This window comes from Nicotiana tabacum, chromosome 18 (assembly GCF_000715075.1).
Source record: "Nicotiana tabacum cultivar K326 chromosome 18, ASM71507v2, whole genome shotgun sequence".
Lineage (NCBI taxonomy): Eukaryota > Viridiplantae > Streptophyta > Magnoliopsida > Solanales > Solanaceae > Nicotiana > Nicotiana tabacum.
This window is the reverse complement of record NC_134097.1, coordinates 47,989,052-48,013,655: the sequence shown is the minus strand read 5'-3', so window position 1 is coordinate 48,013,655 and position 24,604 is coordinate 47,989,052. Positions and strand designations below refer to the sequence as shown.

General features: G+C 40.2%; 1 protein-coding gene across 1 annotated transcript; it reads right to left on the bottom strand.

The window, feature by feature from the left end:
* Window positions 1-1,901: 1,901 nt before the first annotated feature.
* Window positions 1,902-20,303, bottom strand: LOC142172501 (acetylajmalan esterase 1-like). Its single transcript, XM_075236133.1, has 3 exons — window positions 20,180-20,303; window positions 2,394-2,767; window positions 1,902-2,315 (listed from the first exon to the last, which is right to left on the bottom strand). Exons 1-3 carry the CDS (start codon window positions 20,301-20,303, stop codon window positions 1,902-1,904), a joined length of 912 nt encoding a protein of 303 aa, XP_075092234.1.
* Between the last annotated feature and the right edge of the window lie 4,301 nt (window positions 20,304-24,604).

Below are 24,604 nucleotides of genomic sequence, written 5' to 3'. Positions count from 1 at the left end.
TCAAAATCAATAAAAATTTCCCAAAACTTCTTTAAACATCAAATTTTACATTTATGGTCCGAATCACGTCGAACGGATTCCGCTTCTTACCAAACTTCACAGAATTATCTTAAATCACATGTAAGACCTGTATCGGATGCTGGAACCAAAATACGGGCCTGATACTAATATGTTCTAATCAAAATTCATTTCCAAATCTTTTAAACAATTTTAGAAAATAATTTTCTTTAAAAATTCATTTCTCGGGCTTGGGACCTCGGAATTCGATTTCGAGCATATGCCCATGTCCCATATTTTCCTACGGACCCTTCGGGACTGTCAAATCATGGGTCCGGGTCCGTTTACCCAAAATATTGACCAAAGTCAAATTAATTCATTTTGTAGTCAAAACATATCATTTTTCACAGATTTTCACATATAAGCTTTCCGGCTATGCGCCCGGACTGCGCACGCAAATCGAATTGATGCTAAAAGAGATTTTTAAAGCTCAGAATGCAGAACTTTATTTAAAAACAAGTGATGACCTCTTGGGTCATCACACCTGAGCCTCTATTACGAGATTTGCTATGATTTCCTCCACTGCCTGAGTTAGCGAGTCCTGAGCTAGGAGTTTTCATGGTGTTGTTGTTTGGAGATGGTGTTGGTGGTGCAACACCTGGCAGCTGGTTAGCAAAAGCCTGAAGAGCATTACTGACCTGTTGGGAGATTAATATTTTCAAAGCTTCATCTATAGCTTGATTATTTTCGAACTGATCATTTGTATTTGATTCAGATCTATCAGGAGTCCCCTCTCGGGATTGTCGAGGAGAGTTTCATGGCGATAGAGCTCGAGTTCCTTCACCTTGTTGATTCTCCTAACGTTGTTGATTTTCTTGGTGTTGTAAATCTTGTTGATTGTTATCGTTGACATTCGACATGATTGTTTTGACAAGAGAGTCAATTTAGAAAGTAAAAGATTATCATATTTTCAGTAATGGAACCAATTTGTTTAACCAGAAAATAGGAATTTTGGTCAAAGCTTAATTTTAAAAGAACTCGGGTTACTGATAATCAAATAATGAAACAATAAAAAAAGAAGAATTGAATTGAAATGTAGCTGAGTAAGCAAAAAAAAGCAAAGTAAATCAGTGTATTTCAATAATAATTCGTGTCTCTTTACAAATGTTATTTTTCTCCTTTTATAGCTATGTCTGAGTACTACATTTCTTTCCTCTCATAATAGAGCCATAATGAGCAATTTAAGGTATTAATGTAACGTTATAATTAGCAATCATAACTGTTTTTTGAAGATTCTATAACGTTTTCCGTCATTGATGCTCATTAATAACAGATGATACGTATCTGTACTTTTTGCTAACTAGGTTCATTCTTCCGATGTCTCTTCAGGTTATCAAGAGATACGAGTAACCGGCCCTTCTTATTTTCTGGTATTCTTGCCCGTATCTGTCAAGGTCCACAACTCTTTGAATACTCTCTGCCAGTTGTCATACTTTCATTAATCCATGTATCCTGACATGTCAACACATAATTAAAATCAAACGTTAACGTGATTTTTCCCAATACAATGTTACAGTTTCTATCCCTTGTAACATGTTGGTCTATCATTCTATGGGAAAATTCTGATAATTCTCAATTTTTAGCTATTGTCTCATATCAGTCAATACCTCTTCTCAGTGTTTTCATTTAAAATCAAGCAGATATATCTTATGCAGGAAAATAATTTATATACCGCATGTAGAAAAAATTATTATCTTTATCTTGGTTTAATTGTTTACAACTAGAATAAATACCAGTTACATATATAAAAGAGCTTCTTCGCCATTAAACACACCCCTCACAATCTATACCCAGGTAATGCCACATTCTTTTAATTTCAATAAAACCCCAAGATCAAGATCGATCTACTGCAGACATTGAAATTCTTTAGCTAAGATGACACGGATGAGGTTCTCTGCGACATAATAATATGCTTCTTCTGTAAGATGGATGCCATCCCAATGCAAATATTTTGCAGAATCAGAGCGACTAGGAACTTCATATGTTCCACAAACTCTATCCTCGTTATAACTATATGGACCTCCAATTCCACAGCATGCTTTGAGTATTGATTTTTTATGGAATCCAAAATGGCCCGGGCATTCCAGAATTGATTTAAAAGTACCATAATTATCTCCATAATGAATAGCAACATCCGGATATTCAAGTTTTAGTATAGATAGAGCCCTCTCCAAATAATCATTGTGATACATGGCAAACTCATTGCAGGATTTCAAACATCCAAACTCATCGTAATCTTTATAATCCAAGCTTGAAAACTTAGTAAGGTAATAGGAGAAGCAACCAGTAGGATAAATCCCAGGAACAACTATACGCGTTGCCCATTATTTCATCACCTGTTTAATGCCTTTTACAATGGCTTTGGCTATATATGGGACATAAGTTTTAACTTCTTCAATGGATTTCCCCTGTGAAAATGCTTGGTAATAGTCATTTCCTCCAATTTCACCGAACATAAAAAGAGACTTTCCAAGAACTTTAGAACAATTTTGTAGAGTGTAACATGTGGCTTTTAGGTAGGTGGTCAACCAGCCAAGTTGAACTTTAAGTGACCTGTTGTAGGTAGGCATGCTAATATTTCTAGTTTCATAATAAGGGTTTCTTAATACTGTAGATCCTCCTACTGCGAAATTTACACCATGGCTAAATTTAGCTTCTTTTTGCAAGTAAGGTTTGAGAAGTCGAAGGTTAAGAGCCTTAGCAATATAGTCTATAGTAAGACGACCATCAGAAAATCAACCAGTAGGTTCACCAAAATAATTTCGACCATAAGGATAATGATCTGCACGGTAAGTTGTATTTGCATTCGTTAAGCGGACTAAGTTTCCTGTATCTGCAAGCGAATCGCCAACATGGAAAATGAATTCATAAGGACTAGTATTGGGGATTGTTGAGCTATTATTATTAGCAGCATAAGCAAAAGCTAAGAAAGATAGAGGTAGGAAAAAAGAAGGTAGAACTAAAGAAGCCATTTGGAATAGCATACCGATGCTAGATGCAAGGCGTAATATTTATATAGAAAGGATTAGGTACTGAGCTTTTCTCTTTATTTATTTACATTTTCAAAATCTTTTTCAAATGAAATGAAATTTTAGGTGGTTAGGATTTTCTTCCTTCTTTTTTCTTTTTCCCTTCTTTTCCTCATGATATTGATGGTATTCTAGAAAAAAAAACATAAATTGTTATCATTAGTGGCTGACCTATGTGTTATAATGAGGGTAACCGAAACACGTAAGTTTCGGCAAAAAACTTGTACCCTGAATAATTAATTTAAAGCACTTAGCACCCCAAATACTAAAAGCCTTTAGGAGGCACTGGTTGTGCTGAACACTATGCCCACATCGCGTAAAAATCCTGGGTCCATCTCTGGTTATCATTGTGCTTCAAATAAAACGAATAATTTTTTTTCTAACTTGAAAGCTTGTTAATTAGGTCTTATGTAGATATGCTCTAGTCCATAAAAAACTATTAGTATCATTCATTACTTATAACCATTTAGTAATTACTCAATGGGAAAAAAAGGTAAAGAAAAAAGAAACTAAAACTTGTCTCTAGAGTACTTTTTTAACTTAATTATCTTTCTTAAGATTGAACCATGAACGGAACTCAAGTTGCAAGGAACATATTCACCGCATTTCATAGTTCTGGATTTTCCTATCTCAAGCAATATATTGTAGGTAATTTTCATTTTCTAAAAGTAGATAAATTCCTACGAAGTTGTTCTTAAAAAGGAATTATAAAATTTTAGAATTCTTTATTTGATTTGACTGACAAAAACTTGTTAGAAAACAATGACAGGATCATGCAAGTGAAAAGTTAATCTTTTAAGTAATTAATTTTACCTTAATCCTAATTATGATCTCTTGTTTCAACCCAGTGAATCTGAAGAACAATAATATTATAGAAGGATGAAAATCAGATTCCTCCTTCAATTTTTTATAGAAAAATTAACACTCCCTCCAACTTGAAAAAATTGGTATCATATTAGTTCTTTTTTTTCCTTTTCATTTATATTATTAGAATCACCTATATATATAGCTTATCAAACAACATTTATGGAGTACAAAATGCAACTAAACGTCCCCTATAGCCATTGCAACATAAATAAATCTGGGCACTTTAGCCTTTATTTACTCTGAATTTCTCCCGAAACTTCCGTCTCAACCCCAGAAACTTTAAAACATGCACATAGAATCTCCAACAACTTAAAGCAACTCATTCACACATCATATGTAATGTCATGGGAGGCTTTCCAGCCCTGCCCCGTGACCCCTTGAATACGCCCCATAGCGTCTTGGCAAACCTTCCAACGCCTAGTGCCATGGACGGTTCTGTGGTCTAGGCCGCGCCAAGTGACAAACGTGCATGTGCCTATGTCACCCCATCGACAGCTTTCGCTGGCGCCCAGCCTGCGGCAGATGCCAACAGTGCCGTCACACAGACTCTGATGCAAAAGACAAGGTTGCCGCCAACGGACCTACTTCTATCTTGTAGGAATTTAAGTCTTTGTTATTGTAAATATAGAGTAGTTTTACTTCCTATATTTCCATTATGTCTCTCTAGTTTCGTTATATCAAGTCCTGTAACTTTGATTTATATTTTTTAAGCATTATTAGGGGAGATCAAGTAGTCAATCTTTCAAGCAAGCAAAATCTCTGTATTGGTGTCTCTCCCCATCGACATCGTGCTGCCTTTCTGTAATAGCTTTTATTAATGCAATCAAGCTTTTTTCATTCTCATTCCCTTTTTTGTTCTCTCAATTGCTCTTGACATTGGTTTTTTGGTACAGAATTGATAGTCTCAACTAGCGTATGAAAGGTACCCCAGTTGGCGGATAGTAATCAAACGAACATCGGTTGCTTAGTCTTAATATCTCTCTTCGAAGACATTTGAAGAAGGCATCACATAATAGCTGGTATCAGAGCCTAGGCTCAACATCGGACGAGGGAACATATAGCCATTACCACCATTTTTGTCCATGGTGAATCATGGGGACCACATTGCGGCCCTTGAAAAGACGGTTAACGTATTACGACCCATCGTGAAAGCGGTGCCTGTTCTAAGGACCAACCTGTGCAAAGGTTGGACGACCTGGACCGGAGGATGCGGTAGGCCGAAGGAGACATTGCAAACATCAATTGTGACTCTGAAGGAGGTCGGCAAACGGCAACGACATAGGCAGCCAAAATTTTTAGTAAATTCGAGGGCCTCCAACAGGAGTGGACCGAGGATTTATCCTATAGGGTACAAGTGGCAGACAGGGTGACTACCATGCAGAAAATAATAGACAAATTTTTAGGCCAACTCAATATTGTCAACGCTGCTTTAAAAGGCCTACTTCGAGGAGGCAGAAACCACATCGGGGGTGCTGTGAAACTCGCCCCTGTGCCACAAAAGCTGAAGATTCCTGAACCAAAGCCCTACAATAGTGCTCAAAATACCAAGGACGTAGAGAACTTCATCTTCGACATCGAACATTACTTCTATGTCATGGGGGAGTTAGAAGAAGCAAAAAATGTAGCAACTACTGCCATGTATCTTTAGGATGATGCTAAACTCTGGTGGTGGGTGAAATACGAAGCTATCAAGGCTGGTGAAGATACTCTTGAGACAGAAGGAGACTTAAAGGCAGCCATATGCCTACAATTATTCCCCGAAAAGGTTGAGTGTAATGCACGAAGAAAGCTCCGAGAGCTCCGCTAGACCACGCCAGTCTAGGATTACGTGCGGGGATTCTCCGCACTCATGCTGAATATACAGGATATGGGGGACAAAGACAAACTCTTAACATTCCTGGAAGGCTTGAAACCTTATGCCCGTATGGAGCTGCAAAGACAAAGGCTAGACACTTTACCCAAGGAGATCCAAGAAGCGGAATGCCTTGGGGACTACTAAGTGGAAGCTTGGAAGGATAGGCCTCAAGCGCATGTCCGAGGAGGACACAAAAGGGGCCAGCCTAGCAATGGTGGCCCTAGCAGAAGTGGAGAAGATCGGAGTGCAACCAAATATAAGACTCTTTTATCAAGCAACAATATTGTTGTGTCTCATAACAACGATGGGGAGAGGAATCCCCCTTCAGGATATCGGCACTACGCCAGGCCGCATTAGAACAATAATTCTATAAGCACAAATAAACGCCCATCAAACCATTGATGATGGGACAGATGATGACACAGATGATGCTAATCAGACAGAACCAATAGGTGCCTTCAATGCACTTGTTTGTTCCATTTCTGAGGCCTTAACGGGAACTAGTTTTGTAATTTGTAAAATGAAGGACTCATAACCAACCACTAAAAAAGGGAAAATGAAGGCGGAAGATGGGCCTCCTCTTAACCAAGAGAAGACCCTGATGTTCGTCGAAATGAAAGTTAATAGCAAGCCCATTCGGGTGATGACAGACATGGGCGCTACTCATAATTACTTAGCCTCAACTAAGGTGGAGAGCATTGGTCTAGTTGTGGGAAAGGACAAAGGTCATGTCAAGGCTATCAACTCACCACCTCAGCTAGTGGGTGGAATAGCCAAAGGAGTGGTAGTGAAACTTGGTCCTTATGAAGGAAATTTCAACTTACGTGTGATGATCGATCACTTTGAGCTGATAGTTGGATTTGAATTCATAAGGCAAACAAACATCATTCTTGTACCTTATGTAGACATGCTACTGATGATGGGAGAAAACAAGCCCGAGCCTTTCATTATCCCATGCACAACCATAAAGATGGCTGCGGAGAGCATCTCGGCCTTGTAGTTAAAGAAGGGAGTCAAAAGACATGAACCTACATTTCTGGCTACCCTCCGCATTGAAGATATTGAACACTCTTTGGATCCCATTATTGCACCCATGAAGGAGCTGCTAAAGGAGTTTGAAGACGTCATGCCATAAGACATGCCAAAGCGACTCCCACCTAGGCGCACTATGGACCATGAGATTGAGTTGGTGCGGGTGCGAAGCCACCGCCCAGGCACCTTATAGAGTGTCACAATCCAAACTCACCAAACTTCAGAGACAATTGATGGAAATTCTAGACATGGGGATCATTGTACCCTCCAAGTCCTCTTATGGGCCCACTGTGATATTCCAAAAGAAACATGATGGCACCCTACGACTCTGTGTAGATTATCGGGCCCTAAACAAAATCACCGTTAAGAACAAGTACCTTATACCGCTAATGGTAGATCTGTTCGATAGATTGGGTAGTGCTACAGTGTTTACCAAAAGAGACCTGAAGACAGGTTACTAGCAAGTCCGGATTGCTGAGGGAGATGAACACAAGATGACTAATGTGACAAGATATAGGTCGTACGACTTCCTGGTTATGCCATTCAGCTTGACTAATACTGCAGCCACATTTTGCAACATGATAAACCAAGTCTTCCGAGAGTACATTGATGAATTCCTAGTGGTCTATTTGGACGACATTGTCGTATATAGAAAAATATTGGAAGAACACCTGGAGCACCTATGGAAAGTCCTAGCTCGACTGCGGGAGCACGAATTATATGTCAGGTTTTCCAAGTGCTCCTTCGCCCAAAAATAGATTGACTTCCTCGAACATGACATCGAGGCATGGGTGATCAAGATGGATTAGTAGAAGATTCATGCCGTCACAGATTGGCCACAGCCTAAGGGTATCCATGCCTTGAGTGCCTTCTTTGGCCTATGCAACTTTTATCGGCGGTTTGTGAAAAATTACTCTCTCATTGCAGTGTTGTTGACATAACTCTTAAAGAAATTCACGCCTTGGGATTGGAGTTCTAAGCGAGCGGAGGCCTTCAATGCATTGAAAACAACTATGTCTAGTAGCCCCAGATTGGCCCTTCCTTATATGGCCAAGCCATTCGAAGTAAACACGGATGCCTCCGACTATGGTCTGGGCGGAGTCTCGCTAGAAGAGGGGCATCCTGTTACGTATGAGAGCTAGAAGTTGAAGGATGCAGAATGGTACTACGCCGCACACGAAAAAGAATTATTGGCTATTGTCCACTACTTATGCCTTGGAGTCACTATTTGTTAGAGACCCCAGACCTACGTCTCGAAATCCGATAAAAGTCATATCAATAGAATCCTCATCTTCTTACGAGTTCATACGTATCAAAAGTACCAAAATCCAACCACAAGCGACCCCTCAAATCCTAAATCCTAGGTCTCCAATTACAAGCCCTAGTTCTTCAATACTAGGCTTAAATTCCATGATTACTTAGGTAGAATTCACACAAGAATCAAGTATTGAGTTCAAAAATCTTACCTCCAGGTGTTATCTCTTGAATACCTCTTCAAATCCTCTTAAAAAGCTCCAAAATCGCCAAAAAATGGTGAAAGTTAGCCCCAAAATCTCAAACAAGACGACTATTTAAACATTCTGCCCATGCCTCATTTCCTTCTTCGTGAACGCGGTCAACGCCTCACGTTCACGAAGCAAAAAATAACATTGACCAAAAGTTCCTCTTGGCGACCGCGACCTGCCCATCGCGAATGCGATGCTTCCTCAGACAACTCTTCGCGAACGCACCCCTTCACCCGTAAAGCGATGAATAACTTGACCTCGAACCCAGCTGACCACTTTCCTCTACGCGAATGCGGAGCTTCACTCGCGAATGCGATGACCAAACACTCAACCTTTTGTGAACGCGGAGCTTTCCTCGCGAATGCGAAGGCTAAAATTCCAGCCTTCACTAACTAACCCTTCGCAAACGCAAAAGTCTAATTCTCTGCAACACTTCAGCTGTTTTTCTGCAATTCCAAATAACATGAAATAGTCGGATTAACCACCTAAAACTCACCCGAGGCCCCCGAGACCTCAACCAAACATGACAACATATCCCATAACCTCATTCAAACTTTCTCCAACCTTCGTAACGCTCAAAACAACATCAAAACACCCAATTCGCACCAGATTCAAGCCTAAGAATTCCAAATTCTTCTAAATTACTCTTTTGATCAAAAAGTCTACCAAACCTCATCTGAACAACCTGAAATTTTGTACACACGTCAAAAATGACACAACAGAGCTACTGCAATGTCCAGAATTTCATTCCGGACCCTATATCAAAATCTCACCTATCAACCGGAAAATGCCAAAATCTCAATTTCACCAATTCAAGCCTAAACCTTCCACGGTCTTCCAAAATGTATTCCGATCAAGCTCCTAAGTCCTAAATCACCTAACGGAGCTAACCAAATCATAAAAATTCCAATCCGAGGTCATCTACTAACAAGTCAAAACTTGGTCAAAACTTTCAAATTTTAAGCTTCAAATTGAGAATTGTTCTTCCAAATTCATTCTGATTACCCTTAAAACTAAAATCAATGATTTACATAAGTAATAATATCTCACATGGTTCTAGTCATACCCGAGAACTAGCAAGTGAAGTGCAAAATCTCAAAACAACCGGTCATGTCATTACATATACAATAAGAGTCATTGGTAAGAAGGAAAATGATAGCCTCACATACCTTGTATATACTGCCCAACCTAAAACTATGCAAATGTCACGACTCCTTAGTCTACAGTAAGAGATATGATACTATCGTTATCATTTAAGCGTCGTAACTTATTTATATCGACCGCGACCTATTTTACGATGAAATGGACAGCACCTCCCTTGTTTATATGACTTACCAAAATTCAAAACAATCACCAAACAACCCAAACAACATCAATAATAATCATATCAAGCGTACCAAAATAGTCCACCAACCAACAATATTACTAACACGCCTTTTGATAAATACCTCACAAGTTCTAGCTTCAACGACTTAGCTGCAACTTGGATAATCTTACAATGCTGCCACAAGAACAAAGAAGAGAAACTAGCAATTAATTCGGATTTTTCGGCACTAGAATCACTTTGGAAGACTTGAAATCACCTAGGGTTGATATTAAAAACTTGAGAGATTATTTTACCGAACATAGACCACTTAAAACAACCTGCCACTGGAACCACACCAAAAATTAGCAACAACAAGAAGAATAAGAAACATACTAGTGCCATGGGATTCCTGACACTTGATTAGTGTTGTTTGCTTGTTGTTTGGGACTTGGATCATGAAAGAACCTTGAGAGAGTGTTTTTAGGTGTTTAGAGTATTAAGAGAATGAAGAAAACTTAGTTAAAACAAGCTTAAGGTGTCTCATATATATCAATATATCTCAATCGTCTATGTGGGCCCATAGAGAGCTGCTTGTGCAGTTTTGCAAAAATGCGAATATCTCTTTACTTTGATGTGTTATTGACAAATGGTTTAATGAGTTACAAAATAGACTCATAGCTCTTAAATTTGGTGGGTAGATCACCCAGTAATTCCAAGTATACTAGGAGAAAAGCATAGTAACATTTGACCTAAAGTTTAAGTAACATTAAGAACGTAAATTGCGACATCTTTTGTCGACTTTTGTTTCATAACTCGTTTGAATTCAATACTTATGATACTGATATTATATAATTCAAATACCTTAAAACACAAACTCTTGAACATATTAAGAACATCTAGTTTTATCCGAAAAAACGAGTTACAACATCCTTGATTTGCTTAACTTCCAATACTTGTCAACCACTCTTATAAACTCTTGTATCATTTAAGACCAATAAAATTAACTTTTATCAATTCAAAGATAATATCTTCTCGGATTTATGTCGACTAACTTACAGCATGATCTAACGTACGCGAATGTGGGTTGTAACATATCATATAAAAGAAATCACATTCGTTCATTGTCTTTCATACTTGGTTTCATTTCATTGGCGCTCTTGGCTACATATATAAATCATCATTCTTTGTACTGTGGCTGCATTTCATAATTCTCACTTTCATTCTTTTACTTTACATGGGTTGTAATTCATTTAAAGACTCTTGTAATTCGTCCGAAAAAAACACCACTTCAGTTCATGAATGCATAAGGGCTTAGGACACATTGGAAACATTAAAAAACAAGTGCATGATGATCTCGACGAAACTATGGATTGAATTCATAATCGTTTGGTGATTCTATCATATTTGGCTATTTCCCAAGAAAGAGCATGATATGCATATAAAGCAATTGACACATGATTAGAGTAATTGGACATTCGATAAGTCAAGCATTTGTGATGATTTAGCACGATAAGGATGAGAATTTTGTCAAATCGCACTTCGAATTCATAAGAAGCTCATGGAACCCGAATATATAAGAAGAGTTTAGCCAACATGCCTCGCTTGAGCTTTCTTTAGATTACTAAAATGTTCTGAGACTTCTAGCTATTTCAATTTATTAAAGATATGAAAAAATTGTACCATAATTATGAAAGGGTTCATAGGTCCAGCTCATTCAGGAATTTCATCAAGCAGTAGGTGTGCAAATTTGACTATAAGGTTCTCTGATAAGATTTCCTTTACCCCACAACCAATATCATCCCACAATTTATCCCACGTAATTCAAAAACCTCTAAAACTATTGATACGTGCATGTCCTATCTCCTATTCCCCAGCCTACTTAGACCCGTAACAACCTATTATGAGCGATTGGGAACAAGGACTTACCCGGATAGGTGGTGGCCTAGTGAGTGATTTCCCTTGAATTTTCAAAATTGGGGCAAGAATTGATGAGCAATGTGGTTGAGGCTCCTTCCTCCCTCTCTAAGATACTCCTCTCACACTAAAACAACTGTTGAAGCTAGCCAAAATAACACCCAGTGTCATTTTATAAAAATGGGGTCGGGTAAAAATTTCCCAAAACTTAAGCCTCCGAACCGTGTCTGCGATCGCAGATCGAACCGTAAAAATGGTCCCAAAAATTGACCTGGCCTGATCAAGTCTGTGGTCTCTATGCGGTCCGTAGAAGAGTTATACGGTCATGTAACACACTGCGGAATCTCCCTGCGAAAATTTCTCATGCTAGTTCTACGATGGAGGTGCATCCCAGGGAATGGTTATCTGATCGCATAATGGGCCGCAAAATAACCTTCAAAAATTAAGTTTTCTCCTATTCCGTTCTGTGGTGGATCCAGGGTCCATGAAGCCGTTATGTAGTCGCACTGCATTGCACAACTCAAAAAAAGTCCATACCACAGCGAGCAAGATCGCCGCCAAAATGATCTACAATATACCAAAACTTTCGCCTACCTCAACACCTTAAAATCTCAAATTCATTGGCATAATTTTACAGGGCCTTGCATCCTCCCCCACTTAGGATCATTTGTCCTTGAATAAGGAATTAGAGTCTGCCTGAAACACCCAACATTAACTCATTTCTTCTCCCACACATCTCAAGCCCCAAATTTGGCTAACTCCTAAAATTTCAAATAATTTTGGCAGAGTTTTCCCTGTAGTTGGGGATATCTACCGATCAGAGATCCCCAGAAACTAGTCCTAAAAACATGACCATATCACAACAATGTATCACAACATGAAGACAACATCAACCATAATGTCATGGGCATCACATTACCAAAAATGGCCTTTCAGGATAAACTATACAATATTGAACATAACTTATAAAAAGTACATTTCTAATATCCTTTTAGAACAAAACTACTTAGTTACACAAACAAACGAGGGTATTTCCTTTTCATCTCTTCCTCAGTCTCCCAGGTGGCCTCTTCAACTTGTTGTTTTTGCCATAGCACTTTCACGGAGGCAATCTCTTTATTTCCCAGCTTTTGAACTTGTTTATCATGAATGGAAAGCTGGAATTTCTTCATAAGTCAATTCCTCATTAACATCTATAGTCTCAACCGGAACAATAAGCGACGGATCTCCAACCACCTTCTTCAACATGGATACATGAAACACCGGGTGTACTAAAGACATCTCTGGAGGTAGTTCTAGCCTGTAATCCACCTGACCAATCCCCTAAATGATTTTCTAAGGTCTGATATACCTATGACTTAATTTCCCTTTCTTATAACCTCCCAACACGTTAGCCTACCTCGGTACCATAAAACCTCAAGTTTATTCAAAAAACTTTTACGAGGCCCTACACCTATTTTCCCCTTTGATGCTTTCTGTGTGCTTAATTGTTGTTTTGTGACTTGCGGGGATGGATTGGTTTCGGGAAGATTTTGGATTGAAATTCAAGCTTAAGTTATAATGGTTGACTAAGGTTTGACTTTTGTGTTAACGACCACATATTTGTATTTTGATAGTTCTAATAGATTTGTATGGTGATTTTGGACTTTGGCATATGCTCGAAATTGAATTTGATGGTTCCTAGGATGATTTGTCTCTTTTTGCCGAAAGTTGGCAATTTGAAGTTAAAATTTTTATATGTTTTACCACGCATTGGCCTTATGGCTATCGTGTTTGGATTTTTGTTCTAACACTTGGAATAGGACCATTATTCTATTTATAACTTGGGTGCAAAGTTTCGTGTCACTCCGAGTTAGTTTGATAGGAATCAGAAGCTTGGATGTGAATATTGAAGTTCTTGAGTTTCAAAGCTTGCATGATGCATTTTGGTGTTCGATTCATAGTTTTATATGATATTTTGATGTTCAGAGCATGTGAGAAAGTTCATATGAGGTTTATATACTTGTGTAGACATTTGGCATTGGGCCCAAGGGGCTTGGATGACTTTCGAAAAAATTTCAAAGTGTTTTAGTTTACTTCAAATTTTTCTAGTGACTGCAGACCTTTCATTTACGAAGGTCTGCAGGAATTTGTAGTAACCATATTTGCGGTGGAATTATCCCATTTTCAAAGGGGGGGGGGGAATACTTAGGGACCTCACATTTACAAGGTAGCATGTCTGTCACGATCCAATTTACCCCCCGTAAGACGTCATGAGGGCACTTAGTCTCTACAACTAGGTAAGCCTAAATAATTACGGGAATAACAGGAACAGAAGTAAAACTCAAAACTAACTGCAACAATAATAAAATAACTGAAAACCATGTTGCTCGGCATATACAATAACCAACTCCTCAATACTACACAGTCTTCCTAATACCCGGAGCATCATGAGTCAGAACTACATAAGGGAAACTAGTGTCTCTATACATCAGGATCTAACAAAAGAAGTACATAAGATAATGGACAAATGAGAGAATAGAGTGGAATCCGAGGTCAATGGATGCGGCAAATATACCTTGAAGTCTCAAACTGTCGATGCTCACTGATGACGTGGATGGTAAGAAGTACCTGTATCTGCACACAAAAAACATGTGCAGAAGAGTAGCATGAGTACAACACAAACGGTACCCAGCAAGTGCCAAGCCTAACCTCGGTCGAGTAGTGACGAGGTCAGGCCAGGACCCTACTGGTTAATATATATAAAATAAGATAAAACAAAATATCGCAGTATAATAAAGACTGAAATTTAACTAGAAGTAAATCATAGAAACATAACTGTACAGTGAACGGAAATAAAACAGGGTATCTCCCGAGATACTGTCTTCTAGTCCTAGAAGTAAATGTGCAAGGGGATCTCCCAGGATACCGTCCCGTAGTCCCAAAGTAAATATGCATGGGGATCTTCCAGGATACCGTCCCATAGTCCCAAAGTATATATGCAGGGGGTCTCCCGGAATACCATTCCATAGTCCCAAAATAAATACGTAGCTCAGAAATGGAGGGAACATCTATAGCACGAAACCCTACAGTTTGGACTAAGTAAAAGTCAAGGAAGAAGTAGGAAATCTGCTAAGCATGGTGCACAAAGTTCAGATAATCATTTAAGACACATAGACATGCTATTCTAAGATAAACAGACTAATTACACATGCTAGTATAACTCAATTAAAGTGAAACAGGTTATTACTCAGTGAAAAAAGGAGTTTTACAAAAAATAGCACGCGTACGCTCTCAGCACTTCACGTATATTGAGCTCACATAACACAACCGTACCAAATCCTAAGGGGTTCCCCCACACAATCTTAGACAAGCCAGTTACCTTAAACAAAGCTCAATCAATCAGTAACAATGCCTTTTCCACGAATATCCGACTCCGAATGGCCTAAATCTAGCCAAAGCAATTACATATCATATATATACCTATAATAGACTACTCTAATTAATGAAATCGAGATTTTAATAAGAAATTCAAAAATCTCCCTAAGAAGCCTCCCCAGGCCCATGTCTAGAAATCGGGTAAAAGTCACAAAATATGAACACCATTCACTCACGTGTTTACTCGTACCAAAATTATCCAAATCCGATATCAAATTCTCATTCAAAACCCAAAATCTTAGTGTAAGAACTTTTTCCCATTTTCCCCAATTTTTCAACCCAAATCTAAAATTAAATGATGAAATTAATGATAGATTACTAGGATAGAACCAAAATCAAGTGTAGAATCATTATCTAATTGATGCCTCTATAAATCCCTCAAAATCTCGTCCAAATCCGAGCTCCCAAACGCAAGTTTTGATAAAAATGGCCAAACCTCATTTTTGAAACTTTATATTCTGCCCAGATAATTCCTTCTTCGCGAACGCGGTCAAACCCTCGCGTTCGCGTTGAACAAAAATCCACTGACCAAACTTTCCCCTTCACGAACGTGATAGACCACACGCTAACGCGTAGGTTCCACTATCTACTACTTCATGAACGCGGTCCACTCTATGCGAACGCATAGTACAAATCTTTAGGGTCCCCAGCTGCTCCACTTCCTCTACGCGAACGCGATGTCCTTCCCGCATTCACGATACACTGACAACCAAACCTTCGCGAACACGAATAACAACTTCAGTTGGCCTCCCGAATTACTTACGGGAATGCGAGGCCTCTCTCGTGAACGCGATGAAGAAAAGTCTACAACAGAAATACCCAAAAATCTGCTATCTTTCCATAGTCCAAAAATGGTTCGTTGAGCACCGAAACACACCCGAGTCCTCCGGGACCTCGACCAAATATACCAACAAGTCCTAAAACACTATTCGGACTTAGTCAAGCCCTCAAATCACATCAAACAATGCTAAAAATACGAATCACCCTCCAATCCAAACTTAATGAACAAGAAACTTCCAATTTCCACAATCGATGCCAAAACCTATCAAACCACATCCGATTGACCTAAAAGTTTTCACACAAGTCTTATTCAACATTTCGGTCGTACTCCAACTTCTGGAATTAGAATCCGACCTTGATATCAAAAAGTCCACTACCGGTCAAAATTTCCAAAAATTCAACTTTCGCCATTTCAATCCTAAATCAGCTACAAACCTCCAAATTACAATCCGGACACACCCCTAAGTCCAAAATAACCCAACAGAGCTTACAAAACCGACAAAACTCCATTCCGGGGTCGTCTTCACACAGTTTCAACTACGGTCAAAATCTTATGACTTGAGCTTCCGTTTAGGGACTAAGTGTACCAAAACATGCCGAAACCAAAAAACAAAACCTCCCGGCAAGTCACATAATCAGAAACAGACACGGGGAAAGCAGAAAATAAGGAATCTGGGCTATTACCCTCAAAACGACCGACCGGGTCGTTACATTCTCCCCCTCTTAAAATAATCGTTCATTCTCGAATGAGCATTGAGACATACCTGAAGTGGTGAAAAGACGAGGATACGGGCTGCTTATATCTGCTCAGTCTCCTAAGTCGCCTCCTCGACCGGCTGGCCCCTCCACTGAACCTTCACGGAAGCAATGTTCTTTGTCCTCAGTTTCCGAACCTGCCTGTCAAAAATAGCCACTAGCTCCTCAACATAAGATAGATCCTTATCCAACTAGACTGAGCTGAAATCCAAAACATGAGACGGATCAGCATGATACTTCCGCAGAATAGAAACATGGAATACAGGATGAACCCTTACTAGACTCGGAGGTATTGCAAGCTAATAAACAACATCCCCAACTTGTCGCAACACCTCAAATGGACCAATGAACCTTGGGCTCATCTTGCCTTTCATCCCAAATCTTATAACGCTTTTCATAGGCGAAACCCGAAGCAAGACTCGCTTTCCAACCATGAATGCAACGTCACAAACCTTCTGATCCGCATAACTCTTCTATGAAGCTTGAACTCATCCAAAACATCCTGAACCAAGTCTGTACCCAATAATCTAGCCTCGCCCGGCTTGAACCAACCCACTGGAGACCGACATTGCCTACCATACAGAGCTTTATATGGTGCCATCTGAATGCTGGACTAATAACTGTTTGTTGTAGGAAAACTCCACATGTGGCAAGAATTGATCCTAAGAATCTCCAAACTCTATCACACACACGGAGCATATCCTTAAGTATCTGAATAGTGCGCTCGGACTATCCGTCCGACTGAGGGTGAAATGGTGTGCTTAACTCCACCCGAGTACCTAACTCATATTGTTCAGCCCTCCAAAACTGTGATGTAAACTCCATAACCAGGTCAGAGATGATAGATACCGACACACCATGAAGTCTGACAATCTCGCAGATATAAACTCGAGCCAGCTGCTCGGAAGAATAAGTAGTCATCACAGGAATGAAATGAGCTGACTTGGTCAGCCTGTCCACAATCACCCAAACTACATCAAACTTCTGCAGAGTCTGTAGGAGTCCAACAATGAAATCCATAGTGATCCACTACCATTTCTACTCCGAAATCTCTAACTTTTGAAGCAATCCACCTGGTCGCTGATGTTATACTTCACCTGCTGGCAATTTAGGTACCGAGCTACATACTCCACTATGTCCTTCTTCATTCTACACAACCAATATTGCTGCCTCAAGCCCTGATACTTCTTCGTGTCCCCCTGATGAATGGAGTACCACGAACTATGAGCCTCCTAGAGAATCAACACACATAATCCGTCTACATTGGGCACACATAGCCTACCCTGCATCTTCAATGCACCATCATCTCCAATAGTAACCTCCTTAGCATCACCGTACTGAACCGTGTCCTTAAGGACAAGAAGATGGGGTCATCATACTGATGCTCCTTGATACGATCATAAAGAGAAGACTAAGAGACCACATAAGCCAAAACTCGACTTGGCTCAGAAATATCCAACCTAACAAATTTGTTGGCTAAGGCCTGAACATCCAGTGCCAATGGCCTCTCTGCTGCTGGCAAATATACTAAGCTCCCCAAACTCCCCGCCCTGCGGCTCAAGGAATCGGCACCATACTGGCCTTCCCCGGATGGTACACAATAGTGATATCATAATCCTTAAGCAGCTCTAAAAACCTCTATTGACACAAGTTAAGATCCTTCAGATTTTGTATACTCTGGTGGTCAGTATAGATCTCACAAGGGACACCGTACAAATAGTGCCTCCAAATCTTCAAGGCAAGAACAATAGGTACTAACTCAAGGTCATGGACAAGATAGTTCTTTTCATGCACCTTCAACTGTCTAGACGCATAGGCAATCACCCCGACGGTCCTGCATCAACACCACGCCGAGACCAATCTACGACGCATCACAATAAATACTATAAAACATATAGGCAATACCAATACCGGGGCTGTAGTCAAAGCTATCTTGAGCTTTTGAAAGCTCTCCTCACACTCCTCTGTCCACCTAAACGGAGCACCCTTTTCGGTCAGCCTGTTCATAGGTGCTGCAATAGATGTTAATCCTCAACAAATCAACAGTAATACCCTACCAAACCAAGGAAACTCCGGATCTCCGTAGCACAGGACAATCTAGGCCAACTCTGCATTGCTTCCACCTTCTTCTGATCCACCTTTATCCTTTCACTCGATACTACGTGACCCAAAAAGCCACGGAATCTAACCAGAACTCATATTTTGAGAATGTTGCACATAATTTCTTCTCTCTTAAGGTCTAAAGCACAGTCCTCAGGTGTTTCTCATGATCTTCCTGACTTCGAGAGTACACCAGAATGTCGTCAATAAACATAATGACGAAAGAGTCAAGATAGGGCCAAAATACACTGTGCATCAAATACATAAATATTGCTGAGGCATTGGTCAGCCCAATGACATCACAAGGAACTCGTAATGACCATACCTAGTCCTAAAAACAGTCTTCGGGATATCTGGCTCCCGAATCTTCAACTGATGATAGCCTGAACGCAAGTCAATCTTGGAAAACACTTTGGCACCCTGTAACTGATCAAATAAGTCATCAATATGAGGCAAAGGATACTTGTTCTTCACTGTAACTTTGTTCAACTGGCGATAATCAATGCACATACGCATAGAACCATCCTTTTTCTTCATAAACAAGACAGAAGCACCCCAAGGTGACGCACTGGGCCGGATGAAGCACTTATCAAGCAATTCTTCTAACTGTTCCTTGAACTCTTTCAAATCAGGAGGAGCCATACGATATGGAGGAATAGAGATGGGCTGAGTGCCCGGTAACAAATCAATAACAAAGTCGATATCTTTTTTAGGCGGCATGCTCGAAAGATCGGTTGGAAATACATTAGGAAAGTCCCTCACTACTGGAACTGACTCAACTGTAGGGGTATCAATACTGACATCTCTCATATAATCTAGATACGCGTCACATCCCTTATCAACCATTCTTTGAGATTTAAGAAATGAAATAACTCTATTGGGAGTATAATCTAAGGTACCCCTCCACTCTAACCGCGTTAAACCCGGCATAGCCAACATCACGGTCTTGGCGTGACAATCAAGAATATCATAATGGGGTGACAATAGTCCATGCCCAAGATAATATCAAAATCTACCATGCTGAGTAATAATAAGTCGACTCTAATATCAAAACCTCTAATAACAACCAAAAATGACTGATACACATAGTCAACAACAATAGAATCTCCCATGGGTGTAGACACATAAACAGGAGAACTCATAGAATCACGGGATACGCCCAAATACAGAGCAAAATAAGATGACACATAGGAATAAGTGGAGCTTGGATCAAATAGAACTGACACATCTATATGACAGGCCGCAACAATACATGTAATGATATAGCCGGAAGCAATTACCTCTGTATGAGCAGGAAGGGCATAGTATCTAGCCAGGCTTCCCTCTCTAAGGTGACCTCTACCTCTTCAACCTCCACCTCGAGCTGGCTGAGCAGGTGGAGTCGTAACTGATGCTGTAATCATAGCCTAAGGACCATGTGGAATACGATGTAGCTGAGAAGTCTATGGAGGTGCACCCCTCCTAAGTCTGGGGCAATTTCTCACCATATGGCGAATGTTGCCACACTCAAAACAAGCTCTGGGAGGGCGTGGCTCGCTTGAGCTAGGTCTTATAGACTGACCTGTAGAAACAGCCTGTGCAGGAGGTACACTAGATACTGGCGGTGCATAATAAGGCTCCTGAGGCCTAGAAGTAACCAGAATACCACTGGCGGTTGGAAGAGCTGAATGAACAGGGCAACTCATATAGCCCTAACAATGTCAAACTGCAGCTGGGGCACGAGCACCAGAATAAGAACCAGTCTCTCGAGACCTCTTGGCCTCTCTCTCCTCTCTCTCCCGAGCAAGCATGCCTTCCACTCTCCTAGCAATACTACCAACCCGCTAGTACAAAATATTCATCTCCAACTCCCAGGCCATGCTATTCCTAATGCTGGGATAGAGTCCCTCAACAAACCGATGGACCCTCTCTCGAACCATAGAAACCAAGACTGGCGCATGTTTAGCCAAATCAGTGGAACGAACTCCATACTTTGACACAGTCATAGAACCCTGGAGCAACTGCTCAAACTCGGCACGCCATGCATCTCTGTCTTTGGGGAACATACTCCCTCAAAAACATATCCGAGAACTGAATCCATGTAAGTGAAGCTTCCTCAGCCGAACTTTCCAGCTCCTAAGCACGACACCACTGATAGGTTGCTCCTCTAAGCTGAAACATTATACGGACGATACGGTGGAACTCCCTCAGAAAGCCTTGAGCATCCTCTGTCGCCAAACCATTGAAGGTAGGAGGGTGGTACTTCTTGTACCTCTCGAGCCTATGCTCCTCCTCCTCAGAAACTGCTGCCCTACCTCGGGGATGAACTGGGGCTACAAGTGGCACCAGTATAACCTCTAGAATATGATCGACCTGAACCCGCTGCTCTAGGGTAGGGCAGCGGGAGTCTGTGCTCCTCCCCGGACTGAAATATGACAGGAGCAAGAGGGATCAACCCTTCATGATCTAGAGTACTGAATATGCTCATGAACTTTTCAAGGGTCTCCTTAAGAGCTGGTGTACTAGTAGTAGGCATCTTAGGTGCCTCCGCTCCGACTGGAACTACTGGTGGCTCCTTTGTAGAAGCTCGTTTGGGTTCTCTAGCTACACCACGTAGACGTCCTTAGCATCTACCCCGACCCCAACTTCTAGTGGCTCTAGTAGGGGGCGTGGGTGCCGGTCATCTACGGTTGTACATGTCCTCACCATCTCTGAGAGAATAGAAGACAGAAGTTTAGAATTTTGAAGTCTAACAAATTTTTGCATGACAAGGAAATCAAAGAAGTGTAACTTTCCTAAAAGTTTCATAGTCTCCCGAAGATAAGTACTGACATCTCCATACAGTTTCGCGTGACTCTAAATAAACTGGCTTGTCGACACCTATGAACCTAGAGCTTTGATACTAGCTTGTCACGACCCAATTTACCCTCCGTAAGACGTCATGATATCACCTAGTCTCTACGACTAGGTAATCCTAAACAATTATGGGAATAACAAGTACAGAAGTAAAACTCACAACTAACTGCAACAATAATAACATAACTGAAAACCATGCCACTCGGCATGTACAATAACCAACTCCTTAGTACTACATAGTCTTGCCAAAACCTAGAATGTTATGTGTCACAACTATAGAAGGGAAACTAATATCTCTATACATCAGGGTCTAACAAAAGAATACAGAAGATAATGGACATATGGGAGAATAGAGGGGGACTCCAAGGTCGCAAGAAGAAGTACCTTGAAGTCTCCTAGAATCAGCAGCACGCACTAACCCCAAGCCTGATGGCTTATACCTGGATCTGCACACAAAAACATGTGCAGGAAAGGGCATGAGTACACCACAATAGTACCCAGTAAGTGCCAAGCCTAACCTCGGTCAAGTAGTGACGAGGTCAGGTCAAGGCCCTACCGGAGTAAATATAATAAATTATATATATATATAATAAGGCAGAACGAAATATAACAGTATAATAAAGACTGAAATATAATAAGAAGCAAAATCACAAAAATGTAACTGTACAGTGAACAAAAATAACAACATGGGATCTCCCGAGATACCGTCTCGTAGTCCCAAAAGTAAATGTGCAGGGGGATCTCCCAGGATACCATCCCATAGTCCCAAAGTAAATATGCAGGGGGCTCTCCTAGGATACCATCCCGTAGACCCAAAGAAAATATGCAGGGGGGGTCTCCCGGAATACCGTTTCATAGTCCCAAAATAAATACATAGCTTAGAAATGGTGATAACAACTATAACACAAAACCCTACAGTTTGGACTAAGTACAAGTCAAGGAAGAAGCAGGAAATCTACTAAGCATGGTGCACAGACTTCAGATAAACATTTCAGACACGTAAGCATGATATTCTAAGCTAAACGGACTAATTACACATGCTAGTATAACTTAATTAAAGTGAAACAAGTTATTACTCAGTGAAAAAATGGAGTTTTACAACAAATAGCCCGTGTACGCACTCGTCACTTCACGTACACATCGTTCACATAACACTACAGTACCAAATCCTAAGGGGTTCCCCCACACAAGATTAGGCAAGCCAATTACCTCGAACAAAGCTCAATCAATCGGTAACAATGACTTTTCCACAAATATCCGATTTCGAATGGCCCAAATCTATCCAAAAGAAATTACATATCATAAATATAACTATAATAGACTAATCTAATTAATGAAATCAAGATTTTAATAAGAAATTCGAAAATTTCCCTAATAAGCCTCCCCAGGCTCACGTCTCAGAATCAGGTAAAAGTCACAAAATATGAACACCATTCGCTCACGAGTTCACTCGTACCAAAATTATCTAAATTTGATATCAAAATCTCAATCAAATCCCAAAATCTTTGTATAAGAACTTCTTCCCTTTTTCCCAAATTTTCAACCCAAATTCAAAATTAAATGATGAAATTAATGATAGATTAGTGGGATATAACAAAAATTAAGTGTAGAATCAATACTCAATCAATGTATCTGTAACTCCTTCAAAATCTAATCCAAATCCAAGCTCCCAAACTCTCGCTTTTGAACTTTATATTCTTCCCAGATAATTCCTTCTTCGCAAACGAGGTGAAACCCTCGCATTCGCGTTGAAAAAAAATCCAAAGAACAAAATTTCCCCTTCGCAAATGCGACAGACCACATGCGAACGCATATGTTCCACTACCTACTGCTTCACGAATGTGGTCCACTCTACGCGAATGCGTAAAATAAATCTTTGGGGTCCCCTGCTGCTTCACTTCCTCTACGCGAACACGATGTCCTTCCCACATTCGTGATGCACTGGCATCCAAACCTTCACGAACATGTCCCTATCTTCATGAACGCAAAGAAAAACTTCAACTGGCCTGCCAGATACCTTGCGCAAATGTGAGACCTCTCTCGTGAACGGGATGAAGAAAAGTCTACAACAGAAATACCAAAAAATCTGCTATCTTTCAAAGTCTAAAAATGATCAATTGAGCATCCGAGACACACCCGAGGCCCTCGGGACCTCAACCATCTAAAACACGCTAAAAAAATAATCACCCTCCAATCCAATATTAATGAACTAGAAACTTCAAATTTCTATAACTGATGCCGAAAACTATCAAACCACAATCGATTGACCTCAAATTTTGCACATAAGAATATTCAAAATTATGTACCTATTCCTACTTTCGGAATTGAAATCTGACCCGATATCAAAAAGTCCACTATCGGTCAAAATCTCCAAAAAATTTGACTTTCGCCATTTAAAGCCTAAATCAGCTACAGAATTCCAAAACACAATCCGGGCATGCCCCTACTTCGAAAATCAGTCAACAGAGCTAACAGAACTGAAGGAACTCCATTCTGGAGTCGTCTTTACAAAGCTCCGACTACAGTCAAAATCATAAGTCTTAAGCTTCCATTTAGGGACTAAGTGTCCCAAAACACACCAAAACAAAAAAACAAAACCTCCCAGCAAGTCACATAAGCAGAAACAGATACAGGGAAAGTAGAAAATAGGGATTGAGGCTATTACTCTCAAAATGATCGGCCGAGTTACAATGTCACAATTGCGACATTGGAGGGGTAGCAGGTGACTTCACAATTGTGACGTCTGGAGTCGCATTTTTGGTATCTTTGGGGAAGACATGTTTCGCATTTGCTATCCTTGTGTCCCATTTTTGGTTGTTGCATTTGAAAACATCTAGTTACAAATGCTACATCTGCAGCCTCTTAATATCTGAGCATTTCGGGACTTACACATATTTTATCATATTTTGGGCCCTAAACTTACTGAGGGCTGATTTTGGAAGGAGATTTTCACACATAGCTATTGGATAAGTGATTTTAACTTAATTTTGGTATTATATCTTGATTTCTCATGCATGTTTACACCAAAATCATTGAGTTTGGAAGGAATTTCTGGGAACTTTTTACAATGTTTTAAAAAATGAAACTTTAGGATTTGATAGCTAATTTGGGCTCTATTTTGAAAACCAATAAGATATTAGGACTCGTGGGG

Excerpts from the sequence above, each read along its gene's own strand:
- LOC142172501 (XM_075236133.1), bottom strand. The coding sequence starts at position 20,303 with ATGAGTTGCCCTGTTCATTCAGCTCTTCCAACCGCCAGTGGTATTCTG. Across the intron at positions 2,768-20,179 it reads TGCACAGGCTGTTTCTACAG|ACTATATTGCTAAGGCTCTT; the intron begins GTCAGTCTATAA and ends GTCTTACTATAG. Across the intron at positions 2,316-2,393 it reads TTGTAAAAGGCATTAAACAG|TTTTCAAGCTTGGATTATAA; the intron begins GTGATGAAATAA and ends TACCTTACTAAG.